The sequence below is a fragment of the Pseudoliparis swirei genome, chromosome 6, assembly GCF_029220125.1.
Source record: "Pseudoliparis swirei isolate HS2019 ecotype Mariana Trench chromosome 6, NWPU_hadal_v1, whole genome shotgun sequence".
NCBI classification, from domain to species: Eukaryota; Metazoa; Chordata; class Actinopteri; order Perciformes; family Liparidae; genus Pseudoliparis; species Pseudoliparis swirei.
Genome location: NC_079393.1, coordinates 4,869,640 through 4,886,066, shown reverse-complemented (window position 1 = coordinate 4,886,066; position 16,427 = coordinate 4,869,640). Strand labels below are relative to the sequence as shown.

Genomic DNA, 16,427 nt, shown 5'->3' with positions numbered 1-16,427 from the left:
AGTGATAGAGCTCCATATGACACATTGTTTTTTATAATAATAAAGCCATGTCTATGAGGGTGACACCCTGCCTCCTCGATCTTCACTTTTTTTTTTTGCACTACTTGATAACAATAACAAAAAAGAAACCGAGGTTGCCTGTCTGCGAGTCTGTTGCACTTCATTGTTCAAAGGACAGAAGAACAACCCGGAAAGTGAGTCTTTAACTTTGCCAACATGAACAAAAGGAACTGTTTTCTGACTACACTGTACAGCACACAATATTAATATCACAATGTGAAACAATAAATGTTTTTAATCAAAACAACCGTATCGCGTCTTTTGGGTACAGTTACAACAATGGTTGCATAATCTCTCTGGTTTCAGAGAGCACGGCGACATTCCTCCGCCTGTATTTTGCCAACACAATGAGTTTGCAGAATAGTTCCATGACAAACCTTCACACACGATGTGGTGTTGTGATTGAACTCACCCAGCCCGTATACACATTAATTGCAGATATGAAAATTAAGGGTTTGAATTCCATTCTTATGTATTAAATAATGTGACGTATAAGCATGATGTCATACTTAGTTGACAAACATCAGTTTTTTGAAAAGTACGACGCAATGGAAAAAGATTCAGAAATGTATTCGTTTATTTCAGAACAACGGCAATCAAGAACAGCTTATTAGTGCTACAGAATAAACAGACTGTCACATGAGCGCTTTACTAAATTTATGCAATTTTAGATTCATGGAATAGGAAGCAAAATAAAGAAATCTTCTTCAAAAAAAGAAAGAAGTAACTCTGGAAAGCTGCCAACAGTTTTGAGGGATCTGATGCACTCATGTCATGTTTGAACAAAATCAACATGGAACCTATGCAGGGCGTATATGCAGGAACCAAAAAGCCATCACAGGAACCTCAAAATCACCATTCGTCAACTCCACACTTTGTTTTATTTCCATCTGTGACTTTGCCAATATCACTTTCATTCAAATTAAAAAAGTTCACCGAGTTTATTTTAGGCCGTTAAAGCTCCTTTCGTACGTCTGTGGGATTCTTCTGTACCTTTACCACTAAATTTAGTTTGCATTGTGAGTTATTTTCGATAAATGACTTAATTTGGTGAAAAGAAAATCCCTAAAAAATCCCTCAATCCCACCACAAAAACTCATAATTGGAAATTAAAATGTATATGCAACTATATTGACTTGTTTTGTGCTCAGAAAAGTAAAACCGTGCACATGCTAATCACAAAAAACTTGTGTAAGCATGATATATTCAAGGTTGAGCTGAAATTGACCAATAAATGGCCACTTGTTCCTTCTCATATCTACAGCAAAATGCTTTTTCTCCAAAAATAAATGCGTGGCCAGTTACTTTCCAGACAATCGAAGAAACGTGGCGTCTCTTTGAGTGAACATTAGTTAGTTTGGCCAAGCACTACCAAACGAACTGAAACGAACCGACGCAACAGTCTGTGCCGAGCAAATAAATAAAATCAGTAACATGCAGAGCTGGCATTTTTATCCAGCCTTCAATTCTTCTGATTGGCTTCTCTCAAAAACGCTGATATCTGACGATCCCCACTGGTCCCGACTGCAGAGTCATTCCGGCTCACGGGTGAATTCAGGCAGAGCTGGAAGACGCTCACAAGACTCGAGTCGGGACTCACGGGGTTAAGTCGCGTTCACGCCGCCACCATCGGACCGAACATCGTGCGGATCGGCGTCTTCAGTGCAGAGCCTCTGAACACGGCCCCCTCTCGGCCTTTAGCGAGTGTCTGTCTCCGGGGAGAGTTTTATGGCTGCCCGGCTGTGAGTCGCAGCTTGGTGCCCGGCCTGTGGCCCTCCAGCTCTGGGAACATAGTTCTGAAGGTCAGGTTGATGCGCGGGCCTCGGTCGTGGTACTCTTTAGCCACTTGATGCTGGAGACAGAGAGACAAAAGATGGATTTTACGTGTTTGTCTTTGAAAGTACCCTCAGCCCAGCACACATCATTTTGGGGAGAAATAGATCTTTAAAAGGAGAGCGCATACCTTCGCATATCACAAGATTGGGCATTGAATTATGAACACTTTTGCATTAGTTGCATGCCAATTGGATACAAATTGACCGTGCTATGGTAAAAAGAAAATGTTGACCTTTTCATGACCTTGACCTTTGACCCGATTGATCCCAAAATCTAATCAAATGGTCCCCGGATAATAACCAATCACCCCACCAAATTTCATGCGATTCGGTTTAATACTTTTTGTGTTATGCGAGTAACACGCATACAAATAAATGGCGATCAAAACATAACCTTCCGCATTTTCAATGCGAAGGTAACAATACAGCGCTGTGTCATCAGTGTCTGATTTAAAAACTATCTTGGAGCTGAAAAACATTTAAACCCTGTCCTACTCAGCCTCTGATTGGTTAACTCCGATGTTGCCACTTTAACCCAGATTGATCTCACGCCTTGAGCCTAAACCAACGACCAACCGGAAAGACAGAGGCAGCAAGCACCAGCCAATCAGAGGCAGAGGAGGGCGGGGGTCATGACTGGCTTCTTTTGGGGAATCCATAATCTTGATTTTATGGTCAATAATTAGCACACACACACTCTCTATAAAAAAGAACAAAAGAAATAACATTTCTCAGATTATAAAGCGAACAAATATGAGAAGAAGGGTCATATTTTAATACACGGTCTTATTTTAGTTTTTGGTCAGCTGACCCCTGCACTGCGTACACAGAGCAACCCGAGAGTGAAGAAAGACAAACAACACCATGTTGTTAGCATTTGACATTCGGGAGGAAAGGCAAAAATAGCAGTGAACATTTTGCTGTAATTGCACGGACAAAAAAGTTAAACTTTATTCATTGCTGGACCTTGTGTACACACACACACACACACACGTTAATTCTAACCTGACCCTTAAAACCAATTCTGAACCCTCAAACAGACCTTCGATGGTCTGTCCTAAAAGTGAGGAACCTCACGATAAAGGTCTCAAACTCAAACTGGTTCTCACAAAGACAGCTGTAGACACACACACACTTGAACCTCATTTTAGGTCCCCACCGGGACAAGAGTCCCCATGGGTCTGTGTGTAGTCAGGTCGAAGTCCCCACCGGCATAGAGGTTCAAGAGCACACACACACACACACACACTCATCCCCATCACCTGCCTCTCAAAGGGAGTTAAAAGCTTCGAGTGCCCGGAACAGGCAGAACTATATATCCTTTTTTTCAAACAAATGAAGTACTTTAGCCGGATTGACGGCTTTAGTTAAATATTTAGCGCTCACTTCCAAACCTCTCCAGCCGAGCGCGGACGCTTTATTAGGCCGACCGGGACTGAGGTGACGGTGGAAGAATTAATGGTTGGAGTGATCTTCTGTCTCTGGCAAGATCTTTAAAAGGACACGAAACCCTTTGTGGAGATCCTCTGGGAGGCGTCGCCATAAAACACCTGTGACCTTCTCCCTGTTTTGTTCTTCTTATAAGCGGTTTCACCATCTCTGTAGATCTCTCTCTCTCTCATGCCATTTGTGTTTCTCTCACTCCCTTTAATTTCTACTTACTTTTCAGCGTGACCAGCTGAAACTAAATCTTTTGAGCAGTATAGCTCCAAAAAAAAAAATTAACATTTGAAATGAAATCATCATAATGAGATATAATGGTTCGTATTCGGGTTGGACTAAACTCACAGTTTTTATGTTTCTGTGTACAAACAAAGCCTTAAAACTATATATTATGACCAGAAGTGGAGCTTTCATTGTCTACTCGACAATTTAAAACTATTATATCAGGTCAGTGAGGTCAGTCTTCACCTGACCTCACCTGGCTGAGGCCGATAAGGTTTTCGGTGCATGACTATTTACTGTAAATGTCCGCAGCTTAATGAGCCAATGGATTCATTCAAGTCAAAGTCACTGTTGGAAGAAGAGTTCGGAAAGCTTGGAGTCAAGTCCTTCAACTATTTCTGTATGGCTTAAAAGTCAGGTACCAGAGTACAGGATGTTAAATAACGTACCTGTTATTTTAATAGTTGTTATTAGTTCTGTGCTATGAGCTGAAGTCTTTCCTTCAGTTTGGTATTAATTATGGAATAATATTAGATATAATAGCTGTTACAGAGCAGTTGAAATACTATTACAAAACTTTTCCATTTATGTTTTACTAAAAACAATATTTGTATTATTATTATAAAATAAATCTAAGAAAATGTTTGTAATTGTTTTCTGAGCATGCGGTGAAAGATGAGGTTGTTTTGTTTTTCTTGCGAAAAAAACTTTGAACAGGATCATTTTTGTTTTGCTATAAACAGAAGAAGCAAATAGCTGCAACATAAAACACGAGGAACAAGACATTCAGCAAGGCTCAAGTCGAGTTTCAAAGAAAAACAAGCAACAAAAACTTTCTTTTAAAGCAGTCTTTAAATGTCTGCCTGATTCTGATCCCCCACTGTGGGGGCGGTGCTGTTGCCTGAATTTAATTGACAGGTGAACCGTGGCTATTTCCTCCATTTGATTGGTCCAGCTCACCTGCCAATCGTCTTGCACGGCTCCGTCCATCACCAAAAGTGTCCCATGGCTGAGAGGAACCCGAATCTGCTCCACATAAGTGAAGTCGCCATTCTCTTCCTGAGAGTAACGAAGAAAAAAACCACATATTGACTCTTCTACATCACGAGTGATGACACAACTTAGTCTCAACACTATACGTGACTTAGTTTTACCACCAAATCTAATTCATGAGAAACGGCAAAAAAGGTCAGAAACAGTGTGTGCAGGTTTTAGAGGGAACATTCAAATACTTCATGAAAGAAATGGAGTTCCCAAAAATGTCAATGTTTCTTAAATTAACTCTGTTATGTCACCGTCTCTTAACTTTTAGTTTCTTTTAACTAGGTCCCCACGGGTCTGTGTACAGTCAGGTCAAAGTCCCCACCGACATAGAGGGTCAAGAGCACACACATACACACACACATACATACACACACACGTGGGGACCTCATTTTAGGTCCCCACCGGGACACGAGTCCTCATGGGTCTGTGTGCAGTCAGGTCGAAGTCCCCACCGGCATAGAGGTTCAAGAGCACACACGCACACACACTCCTTCGCCCTCCTCCTCCGTCTACCATCACCTCACCGGCGGAGGTATCTTGCGGAGGGCGAACACTCTGGTGTCGCCCAGGCTGACGGAGGCGATGATGGGCCCGTCGCCCAGCGCGGCCTCGTCGTCGCTGTGCCAGCCGATGCTGTCGTGGCCGTCCCGGTACAGGTTGCACATCAGTGAGTTGAAGCTGCGGCCGCTCGCCTGCTCCACCGCCGCGCGCAAGGTCAACAGCAACGGATGCCACTGCGAGGGCAGAGGGAAGAAAAGAATGACAACAAAGAGACACGATTGAAAGACGTGAAACGACAACATGACGAGTGCAGGGAAAACAAAATTGTCTACAAAGATAGGAAAAAATTATAATACGTAGAAACAACAACAAAAAAAGAATAAATAAAGTACTATGTATTTTCTACTTATGTCTGTCTTTTTTAATTTTTTAATTTAAAATGTATTATTTACTTATTCTCCTCTTTTTATTAATTAAAAATGTTTGTCGCGTTCTTTTTTGTTCAATAAAACTGAATAAAATCAATCAATAAAAAATAAAACATAAATAAATACATAAAAAGGAATAAATAAATAAACATTAAGTACAAGTGTTCCTTTTCCCCCCAGTGAAACTGAATACAAATAAATAAATAAATGAATTAAAATGAAGTGCATGTGTTCTTTTTTGTTCAGTGAAATTGAATAAAATCAATAAATAAAAAGTTAAAACAAATAAATAAAAATAAAGTACATGTGTGAGAAACGTTGGTCTTGGTGGTTTAATGAGTTTATCCGACCTGTGTGTTGGCAGCCAAGGTGGAGCGAGCGTACGTGTATGGCAACTCCCCAAACCAGCAGGTCAGCCGGGGCTCCCCGTACGCCTCACCTGGACCGGCACACAAACAAATACACCGTCACCTCAAAAACACCCACATCTGTTACATGGTGTTACATGGTAGTTCAGAAGTTATACAATCCCTTGTTTACAGCCGGAGAATTGTACGATTTTACTAAAACAAGACTGTATTTTGGGGTTTTTTAACATAAAAACGCCACACTCTTAGAGACATCCATCTTAAAAGGTGCAATATGAAACCTTAATGTAATCCACAATAAATAAACCAAACTACTACAACTTCGATATATAATATAAACATAATATACACATTAGACAGCGTGGGAATTTGCTTTCCAATTATTACGTCGCATTTTATTTTTAAATTAAATTAAGTAGATTGATATTTATGTAAATTAATGTGGTAGTGATTTATTGATCGATAAAAATCAATTTAAAAAAAAGCCTTATCGCTGGTTCGGCTTGTCTGATTGTTTTTAATGGAGAACAATAGCTGTGGACACTTTGCACATCTCCATCTTTCGTAGTAATCATCAGTAATTGGCTTAAAAAGAGAAGTGGACCTGTGGGTTTTCATTTCTCTCAAGTCGGGCAGAAAACAGTTTTGTTTTTAACATCACACACACACACACACACACACACACACACACACACACACACACACACACACACACACACACACACACACACACACACACACACACACCACACTCACACACCACCACTCACCACTCACCACCACCACTCACTCACTCACTCACTCACTCACTCACTCACCACCACCACCACCACTCACCACTCACCACTCACCACCACTCACTCACCACCACCACTCACTCACTCACTCACTCACTCACTCACTCACTCACTCCTAGCCGAGGGAAAGATATCCAATTTCTCTCCGCCTGTCTTCCTTTGTTGGTAATGGAGTCTCGTTCTTTCTCTGGGAACAACAAGATCTCTTCCATTTGGCCGACACTCGGGGACGAGAACACGGTGAGACCAAAACAATCACAGGAGCTAATACCGGGTCGACTTTTCAAAAGCCTTCTTGCTCTTTCCACTAAAAGATGACATCAGGGAGAAGAACCCAGACTCGGGATCCAATTTAGAGGCGTGAGTGATGGTCGTAAAAACTGAGTCAAGAGGGGTTTTTTAAAACAAGAGAGAGAGAGAGAGAAGAGGCGACCGGTCAGAGGTTAACAACCTTTCTACTTGCTCTTTTACCAAAACATCACGTGGACTTTGTTACCCGAGTCAGAGGAGTGACGGATTGCGACGACGCGACTTTGTGATCGTCTCGGCCGCTTGTTGTCTTTACGGAGTAACGATACGAGATGGACGAGAGCCAGCTGGAGGAGGGCTGATTCGGAGGCGCAGCCTGGCTGCAGCTCAACGGCCCCCCCCCCCCTGTCTACAGTCTGTCTGGGCACATTGACATTTATTATTCCCCGACTTGTTTTGAAGCCGTTGCGCAACTTACGCACGTGCGAGGAGAACGAGTTTCTGCTGTCGTCTCCTCCAGACGTACTGTGCTTCACTTTATTCACTCTGGATGTTGGTGTTTTTCCCACAATGTAAACGGTAGTTTTTATAAAGTTGCTTCAACATGTTTTTGTTTGTAAACATCCCAAAAAATGCAAATGTAAGTATATGGCAAAAACAGTATGTACGTGTGTACAAACGAGACTATCTATATAAATTATAAAAATTATATATATATTAAATAATAAATAAATAAATATAACCAATATATACATATAAATATATAAAGAAAATAAATGAAATAAAAAAGTTAATTTCAAAATAAATTTCGAAAATATATATATATATATTAATATATTAATTAATAAAAAATTAAATATATAAATAATCTAAATAAATATAATATATATATAATATATATCTATAAATATTTGTTGGTAAATTGCTGTAGATCCACGAGTAGTGTGTACACTGTGCTAACTTGAATAACAAAACAAAAAATCTGGCATGTGCACCAAACTTTAAAAAAGTCTCACAATATTTTTTTTTTTAAATAACAAATATAGAGTGTTTTTTAATGAGATGCAACATCAAATACATCTCAAACACAAAGAAAATAAAAAGTTCAACGCTGCACTGTGATTAAAACTAAAACTAAAACGGGGAACCCTGTTCACACCCCCCCACCCCAATGCATGCTGCTTATTCTCAAGCCCCCGGTACCCACCCTGCCTGTAGTTGGTCTTCTGGGACCAGGGAAGCTCCGCTAGCAGCTTACTGAACATCCAGTCAGCCTCTTCCGGGGCCAGAAACCCAGGCAGCAGCCGCAGTCTGGACAGATGGAAAGACACAACACTTTTTTTTAAAAGCACAGCGAACCAGAACATCCGCCGTGGCTCGTCTCATCGAGATAAGACTTTGGTGCAAAGTACTCTAGAAAGCTTGTTTACGTTATTGTTAAGACGAAAGACCAGCCACAGAGCGATGTGCCTATTCCAGTGAAAGTCGGTGTCAAGTAGCCACCACAGAAATATCGGTCAACCACAGAATATTGAGTGTGAGGTTCCTTTGGCTCGCGCCTCAGATTCCTTCATCTTGATTGTCTGTAATTTTAGAGACTCTCTGTATTTTAGACTTGATAAAAGCATCAGCTCAAGGCCTAGGAAATTAAAGGAACATTCTGCTTGTCCATTGTGCTATACGTACAGTACATGTTCAGCACATGTTCAGCACATGCTCAGTGTCTATTAAAAACTCACGAGTGGGTAAGATATGAGTGAGACAGGAGGCATTGAAAGTCACAGTGCTTTATGCACTGCTGCTCGCGGGATGACTGCCACCTGCTGGACGTTAAATGCACTCACAGATTCGTAGTCAGGATTAAACACACTAGTTTAGTCCTTCTGCTCTTTGCAGAACCGATTTAAACTGATTTGTATCTTGATTTTTTTTCGTTGGCTCTCACCTGGACACTCCCACTGGCCCGCGGCTGATCTCGTGAACACCTGCCTGCCTATCCAGAACAGAATAATGGATATTAGCGAGACAGAAACATATTTGAAATTCATGAAATGTGTGTGGAAGTCTGATGAGTGAGGATAGGAGAGTGTAACTCACTCTATCACCTTCACTGGAGGAACATCTCTGACTTGCTGTGATGAACAAAAGACAGGAAAGAGAAAGAGCATTTCCTTAGAAATAATTATAATTCAACAGATGGTAAAAAAGCTCAAATTATCCCAAAATCCAACAGTGCGTATGTTAACCGTCTACCTTGGTGGGCTGGTTAAACTCAAATGTCGTCGGAGTTTTCTGTGGCCCGCTTCCCCAAGAAGCAGCATCAGGGTTGACGTTGTTGGGCGGTTGGCGGTTTGGGACCGCACCTGGTAAAGAAATAAATACATTAAGAAGCTTGTGTCTACATATGACACAGGTTAACGGGACTTGTTACGTCCCGTGACTGAGAGGGCCCTCTTTCAGGAAGAGGGTGGAGCCATCTCTCTCAGGTCTGGTACGCCTGGAGCAACACCACCTGAGGGATCACCTAATCAGTGGGCGGGGCTTATATACACCCAGACTAGGTGTCTCTCGCTCTCTCTTCACCTCTGAGCTTGACCATCCTGTGACCTGGTGCCTAAGTGTAGGCCACCATTTGTGTGTATTTTCGAGTCAAGCTTGCAGGGGTTCTCTGCCATTTTTGTTGTGTCCATTTTCTCCTGTTTTGTGGTCAGACAGGGAGCGTAGTATTGTTTTTCCTTTCTTCTATGGTAGGTCAGTGGTATCTTTTGTTTTCTAGTTATAATCGGGGTTTTGTTTGTTGTGTTGGCCTTGGAGACCCTGACGCCTTTTTCCTTTTGCTTCTGTGTTATTCTGCCCTTCGTTAAACCTTAACTCTGAAATAAATATTCCTTATTTGCTCAAGTATTTAACTTTATTGTTTCCCCCTTCGTTGTATCCCTTATTATTTGTATGTTGCGGCCTGTGCACCCTAGATAACCGAGAGGCCGTAACGGGACTAATAATCCAGCATCCAGTGCTATGAATACATGAATAAATAAATAATGATCTCATCACAGGCGGAATTACATACGCCCAATAACACGAATATGGACTTTGACTCTTGAATGACCTGTTGGTCCAGAGTGCTTTGGTGGTTGTTTGGCCCAGGAGCCCTGGACCCTGGCACGCTGACGCTTATCCGACATCACGTTGCATCTGCGGAGCGACAGAAGAAGAAGAAGAAGCTTTCATCAACATGGACACAAATTCTGCACGAAAACCAAAAGAAATACACTCATCTAATCGCTATATTTATCCTAAGAGGCATTTAATATCTACAGAACCAAGAGCTTCTAGAGAGTTCTCAGAGGCAGTGAACATCTACACATCCTCCTCTATTTTCACAATGACGTGCACGTCTGTGTGTGTTGCTGCTCGTGCCCGTAGTATTTGGTGGTAAATAGATAGATAGATAGATAGATAGATATATACTTTATTAATCCCCAAGGGGAAATTTGTCGAGTCAGTAGCAGCAACACACAAGAATAAAAAAACAAAACACAAAATATAAGAAGGGTTAGGGTGATCTGGCAAGAGGTGAACTGTTGTAGAGCCTCATAGCCGTCGGCAGGAATGTTCTCCTGTATCTGTCCTTGTGGCAGCGGAGCGTGAGGAGACGTCTGGAGAAAGTACTCCTCTGTCCCTGTAGGAGGTGGTGGAGAGGGTGGTCCGGGTTGTCCAATATGGACACCAGTTTCTTCAACGACCTCCTCTCCACCACCTGTTCCAGGTGCTCCAGCTGGCAGCCGATGATGGAGCCAGCCTTCCTAACCAGTTTGTTAACCACCACCACCACCACTCACTCACCACCACCACTCACCACCACTCACCACCACCACCACCACCACTCACCACTCACTCACCACCACCACTCACCACCACCACTCACTCACTCACCACCACCACCACCACCACTCACCACCACCACCACCACCACCACCACCACCACCACCACCACCACCACCACCACCACTCACTCACTCACTCACCACTCACTCACCACCACCACTCACTCACTCACCACTCACTCACCACCCACCATCACCACTCACTCACCACTCACCACCACCACCACCACCACTCACCACCACCACTCACCACCACTCACCACCACCACCACCACCACTCACTCACCACTCACCACCACTCACCACCACCACCACCACCACTCACTCACCACCACCACCCACCACCACTCACCACCACCACCACCACTCACTCCTAGCCGAGGAAAGATATCCAATTTCTCTCCGCCTGTCTTCCTTTGTTGGTAATGGAGTCTCGTTCTTTCTCTGGGAACAACAAGATCTCTTCCATTTGGCCGACACTCGGGGACGAGAACACGGTGAGACCAAACAATCACAGGAGCTAATACTGGGTCGACTTTTCAAAAGCCTTCTTGCTCTTTCCACTAAAAGATGACATCAGGAGAAGAACCCAGACTCAGGATCCAATTTAGAGGCGTGAGTGATGGTCGTAAAAACTGAGTCAAGAGGGTTTTTAAAACAAGAGAGAGAGAGAGAAGAGGCGACCGGTCAGAGGTTAACAACCTTTCTACTTGCTCTTTTACCAAAACATCACGTGGACTTTGTTACCCGAGTCAGAGGAGTGACGGATTGCGACGACGCGACTTTGTGATCGTCTCGGCCGCTTGTTGTCTTTACGGAGTAACGATACGAGATGGACGAGAGCCAGCTGGAGGAGGGCTGATTCGGAGGCGCAGCCTGGCTGCAGCTCAACGGCCCCCCCCCCCCTGTCTACAGTCTGTCTGGGCACATTGACATTTATTATTCCCCGACTTGTTTTGAAGCCGTTGCGCAACTTACGCACGTGCGAGGAGAACGAGTTTCTGCTGTCGTCTCCTCCAGACGTACTGTGCTTCACTTTATTCACTCTGGATGTTGGTGTTTTTCCCACAATGTAAACGGTAGTTTTTATAAAGTTGCTTCAACATGTTTTTGTTTGTAAACATCCCAAAAAATGCAAATGTAAGTATATGGCAAAAACAGTATGTACGTGTGTACAAACGAGACTATCTATATAAATTATAAAAATTATATATATATTAAATAATAAATAAATAAATATAACCAATATATACATATAAATATATAAAGAAAATAAATGAAATAAAAAAGTTAATTTCAAAATAAATTTCGAAAATATATATATATATATTAATATATTAATTAATAAAAAATTAAATATATAAATAATCTAAATAAATATAATATATATATAATATATATCTATAAATATTTGTTGGTAAATTGCTGTAGATCCACGAGTAGTGTGTACACTGTGCTAACTTGAATAACAAAACAAAAAATCTGGCATGTGCACCAAACTTTAAAAAAGTCTCACAATATTTTTTTTTTTAAATAACAAATATAGAGTGTTTTTTAATGAGATGCAACATCAAATACATCTCAAACACAAAGAAAATAAAAAGTTCAACGCTGCACTGTGATTAAAACTAAAACTAAAACGGGGAACCCTGTTCACACCCCCCCACCCCAATGCATGCTGCTTATTCTCAAGCCCCCGGTACCCACCCTGCCTGTAGTTGGTCTTCTGGGACCAGGGAAGCTCCGCTAGCAGCTTACTGAACATCCAGTCAGCCTCTTCCGGGGCCAGAAACCCAGGCAGCAGCCGCAGTCTGGACAGATGGAAAGACACAACACTTTTTTTTAAAAGCACAGCGAACCAGAACATCCGCCGTGGCTCGTCTCATCGAGATAAGACTTTGGTGCAAAGTACTCTAGAAAGCTTGTTTACGTTATTGTTAAGACGAAAGACCAGCCACAGAGCGATGTGCCTATTCCAGTGAAAGTCGGTGTCAAGTAGCCACCACAGAAATATCGGTCAACCACAGAATATTGAGTGTGAGGTTCCTTTGGCTCGCGCCTCAGATTCCTTCATCTTGATTGTCTGTAATTTTAGAGACTCTCTGTATTTTAGACTTGATAAAAGCATCAGCTCAAGGCCTAGGAAATTAAAGGAACATTCTGCTTGTCCATTGTGCTATACGTACAGTACATGTTCAGCACATGTTCAGCACATGCTCAGTGTCTATTAAAAACTCACGAGTGGGTAAGATATGAGTGAGACAGGAGGCATTGAAAGTCACAGTGCTTTATGCACTGCTGCTCGCGGGATGACTGCCACCTGCTGGACGTTAAATGCACTCACAGATTCGTAGTCAGGATTAAACACACTACTTTAGTCCTTCTGCTCTTTGCAGAACCGATTTAAACTGATTTGTATCTTGATTTTTTTTCGTTGGCTCTCACCTGGACACTCCCACTGGTCCGCGGCTGATCTCGTGAACACCTGCCTGCCTATCCAGAACAGAATAATGGATATTAGCGAGACAGAAACATGTTTGAAATTCATGAAATGTGTGTGGAAGTCTGATGAGTGAGGATAGGAGAGTGTAACTCACTCTATCACCTTCACTGGAGGAACATCTCTGACTTGCTGTGATGAACAAAAGACAGGAAAGAGAAAGAGCATTTCCTTAGAAATAATTATAATTCAACAGATGGTAAAAAAGCTCAAATTATCCCAAAATCCAACAGTGCGTATGTTAACCGTCTACCTTGGTGGGCTGGTTAAACTCAAATGTCGTCGGAGTTTTCTGTGGCCCGCTTCCCCAAGAAGCAGCATCAGGGTTGATGTTGTTGGGCGGTTGGCGGTTTGGGACCGCACCTGGTAAAGAAATAAATACATTAAGAAGCTTGTGTCTACATATGACACAGGTTAACGGGACTTGTTACGTCCCGTGACTGAGAGGGCCCTCTTTCAGGAAGAGGGTGGAGCTATCTCTCTCAGGTCTGGTACGCCTGGAGCAACACCACCTGAGGGATCACCTAATCAGCGGGCGGGGCTTATATACACCCAGACGAGGTGTCTCTCGCTCTCTCTCTTCACCTCTGAGCTTGACCATCCTGTGACCTGGTGCCTAAGTGTTGGCCACCATTTGTGTGTATTTTCGAGTCAAGCTTGCAGGGGTTCTCTGCCATTTTTGTTGTGTCCATTTTCTCCTGTTTTGTGGTCAGACAGGGAGCGTAGTATTGTTTTTCCTTTCTTCTATGGTAGGTCAGTGGTATCTTTTGTTTTCTAGTTATAATCGGGGTTTTGTTTGTTGTGTTGGCCTTGGAGACCCTGACGCCTTTTTCCTTTTGCTTCTGTGTTATTCTGCCCTTCGTTAAACCTTAACTCTGAAATAAATATTCCTTATTTGCTCAAGTATTTAACTTTATTGTTTGCCTCCTTTGTTTCCCCCTTCGTTGTATCCCTTATTATTTGTATGTTGCGGCCTGTGCACCCTAGATAACCGAGAGGCCGTAACGGGACTAATAATCCAGCATCCAGTGCTATGAATACATGAATAAATAAATAATGATCTCATCACAGGCGGAATTACATACGCCCAATAACACGAATATGGACTTTGACTCTTGAATGACCTGTTGGTCCAGAGTGCTTTGGTGGTTGTTTGGCCCAGGAGCCCTGGACCCTGGCACGCTGACGCTTATCCGACATCACGTTGCATCTGCGGAGCGACAGAAGAAGAAGAAGAAGCTTTCATCAACATGGACACAAATTCTGCACGAAAACCAAAAGAAATACACTCATCTAACCGCTATATTTATCCTAAGAGGCATTTAATATCTACAGAACCAAGAGCTTCTAGAGAGTTCTCAGAGGCAGTGAACATCTACACATCCTCCTCTATTTTCACAATGACGTGCACGTCTGTGTGTGTTGCTGCTCGTGCCCGTAGTATTTGGTGGTAAATGCTTCAGTTCTGTTGTGCTTTGTAATGCTTAGTATGTTACGATACATGAGATATGATATTACACATTATACATCTCTGTGAAAGTCAATTTGTGCCGTTACTGACATTAAAAAAAATTAAAAAACAAGAACGGCAAAAAAACGACCAAACGCAAAATATTATGAATGAAGTAACATTTGCATTATTGTTAAACTCTCAGGTAAATCTCACGTTGTTGACTTTTTCCTCATAAAATTTATGAAGGAATAAAATATTTCATATTCTCTTCTCTTTTCTCAAATAGTTTAACTTCCTGGTCTTTAAAAATATATATTTGTACTTTTTTGGGGGCATTTTCAACAAAACAGAGCAATCCTTGACATTTAAATAAATAAACACATCATTTCCTGCTCCTTTTAACTTAATTTAAAAGCAAGATGTATTTGTTACGCATTTCATATTGTATTGTATATCTTAGAGTCACTTATGTAGGACGTGTTGTGGGTTTTGTTTTGCACCAAGATAACAAGACATATTCCTGTGTGTGAAAATCTACGTGTTAATAAAAACTGAGCCTGATATGCAGTGATGGGTCTAATTTATTGATTTAATTATCGATATACTGACACTTGCTGAGCTTTTTGAATGTCAGTGCATCGTTGAAAGTCAATAGAACTATTCTCACTAAGTTAAAGGTAAAAACATCGAACAGCTAGTATGCTAAGCTAGCTTAACCTACTTATAGCTAAGTAAACATGTTGTAAAAGTCATAATAATAATAAATAACATCCTATTGACTCATGTTGAACCTAATATTTAAACTACTCACCAAACCGGCTGCCCAAACGCAACACACAAGCTAAAAGAGAAAGACTAACGTTACTCTACTGAAGACGTCTGACAGCCATGTGTGTTACACCAAAACAAGTCCGACCCGGAACAGAGATCCGTAAATGAGGTTCCTTCCGGTTCTTTTTCAAACGTAATTCATTTTTTTTAACAAAGATAATATAATACAGATTCAGTGTACAAGTGATAGAATACTAATTGAACAATAATTTATTAATAGACACAAACAAATACATGATTTTTTTTGGATACATTTACATTTAGGAATTTAAAAAGGGCCAATATTATCAAATTAAAATTATAAAATATATTGCGGCATGAGAATGAAAAAAAAGATGAAAACTGCCTGAATATTCATCACAGAAAAAGCAGTTTGTTTTTGTCTTTTAAAAATGTATACATGCAGTTATTGGCAGGGTGATAATTATGAATAATTGTGTGAACATTTACAATAAGGTATTTATGCGAAAGCATTCAGAACATGTCAATATATATAATTTACAAACTATTTCTTGTCTCTATAGTCTTTAGCTATTGTGACCCAGATGTGTAAATAATCCAAACAATATATTATAAGGTTTAGAACTGGAAGGCTCATGCTACACAATGCACAGTATATATTAAAAAGATACATTATGAATGGAGGTATTTTACCTACACTAGTATTTTGTGTTACTTTTGTCAAAAAGTAGGAGTACTTCTTCCACCACTGGCCACATTTCAATGGTTTCATCATGCAGCTGAGCAAATATGATTTTCAGTACCATCCCAAAAAGTCATCAGTCGGCTCCAAGCAGGCGAAAAAGGAA

General features: G+C 41.4%; 2 protein-coding genes across 2 annotated transcripts; both read right to left on the bottom strand.

Annotated features, from left to right (window-relative positions):
• Positions 1–619: 619 nt before the first annotated feature.
• LOC130195756 (alpha-ketoglutarate-dependent dioxygenase alkB homolog 3-like) lies at positions 620–10,137 on the bottom strand. Its single transcript, XM_056417459.1, has 9 exons — positions 10,057–10,137; positions 9,201–9,310; positions 9,045–9,079; positions 8,893–8,940; positions 8,155–8,258; positions 5,884–5,972; positions 5,129–5,338; positions 4,521–4,619; positions 620–1,912 (listed from the first exon to the last, which is right to left on the bottom strand). The coding sequence occupies exons 1-9, from the start codon at positions 10,130–10,132 to the stop codon at positions 1,787–1,789; spliced, it is 897 nt and encodes a 298-aa protein (XP_056273434.1). The 5' UTR covers positions 10,133–10,137; the 3' UTR covers positions 620–1,786.
• Positions 10,138–11,207: 1,070 nt separating this feature from the next.
• On the bottom strand, positions 11,208–15,681 carry LOC130194941 (alpha-ketoglutarate-dependent dioxygenase alkB homolog 3-like). Its single transcript, XM_056416167.1, has 7 exons — positions 15,599–15,681; positions 14,459–14,544; positions 13,588–13,697; positions 13,432–13,466; positions 13,280–13,327; positions 12,538–12,645; positions 11,208–11,313 (listed from the first exon to the last, which is right to left on the bottom strand). The coding sequence occupies exons 2-7, from the start codon at positions 14,532–14,534 to the stop codon at positions 11,208–11,210; spliced, it is 483 nt and encodes a 160-aa protein (XP_056272142.1). The 5' UTR covers positions 14,535–14,544; positions 15,599–15,681.
• Positions 15,682–16,427: the final 746 nt, after the last annotated feature.

Bases quoted from the DNA above. Each gene is read 5' to 3' on its own strand.
- LOC130195756 (XM_056417459.1), bottom strand. From the start codon at position 10,132: ATGTCGGATAAGCGTCAGCGTGCCAGGGTCCAGGGCTCCTGGGCCAAA. The intron at 9,080-9,200 runs GTAGACGGTTAA...TGTTCATCACAG, and splicing joins AGTTTAACCAGCCCACCAAG to CAAGTCAGAGATGTTCCTCC. The intron at 8,941-9,044 runs GTGAGTTACACT...TGTTCTGGATAG, and splicing joins CCTCCAGTGAAGGTGATAGA to GCAGGCAGGTGTTCACGAGA.
- LOC130194941 (XM_056416167.1), bottom strand. From the start codon at position 14,534: ATGTCGGATAAGCGTCAGCGTGCCAGGGTCCAGGGCTCCTGGGCCAAA. The intron at 13,467-13,587 runs GTAGACGGTTAA...TGTTCATCACAG, and splicing joins AGTTTAACCAGCCCACCAAG to CAAGTCAGAGATGTTCCTCC. The intron at 12,646-13,279 runs GTGAGAGCCAAC...CCATCTGTCCAG, and splicing joins GGACCAGTGGGAGTGTCCAG to ACTGCGGCTGCTGCCTGGGT.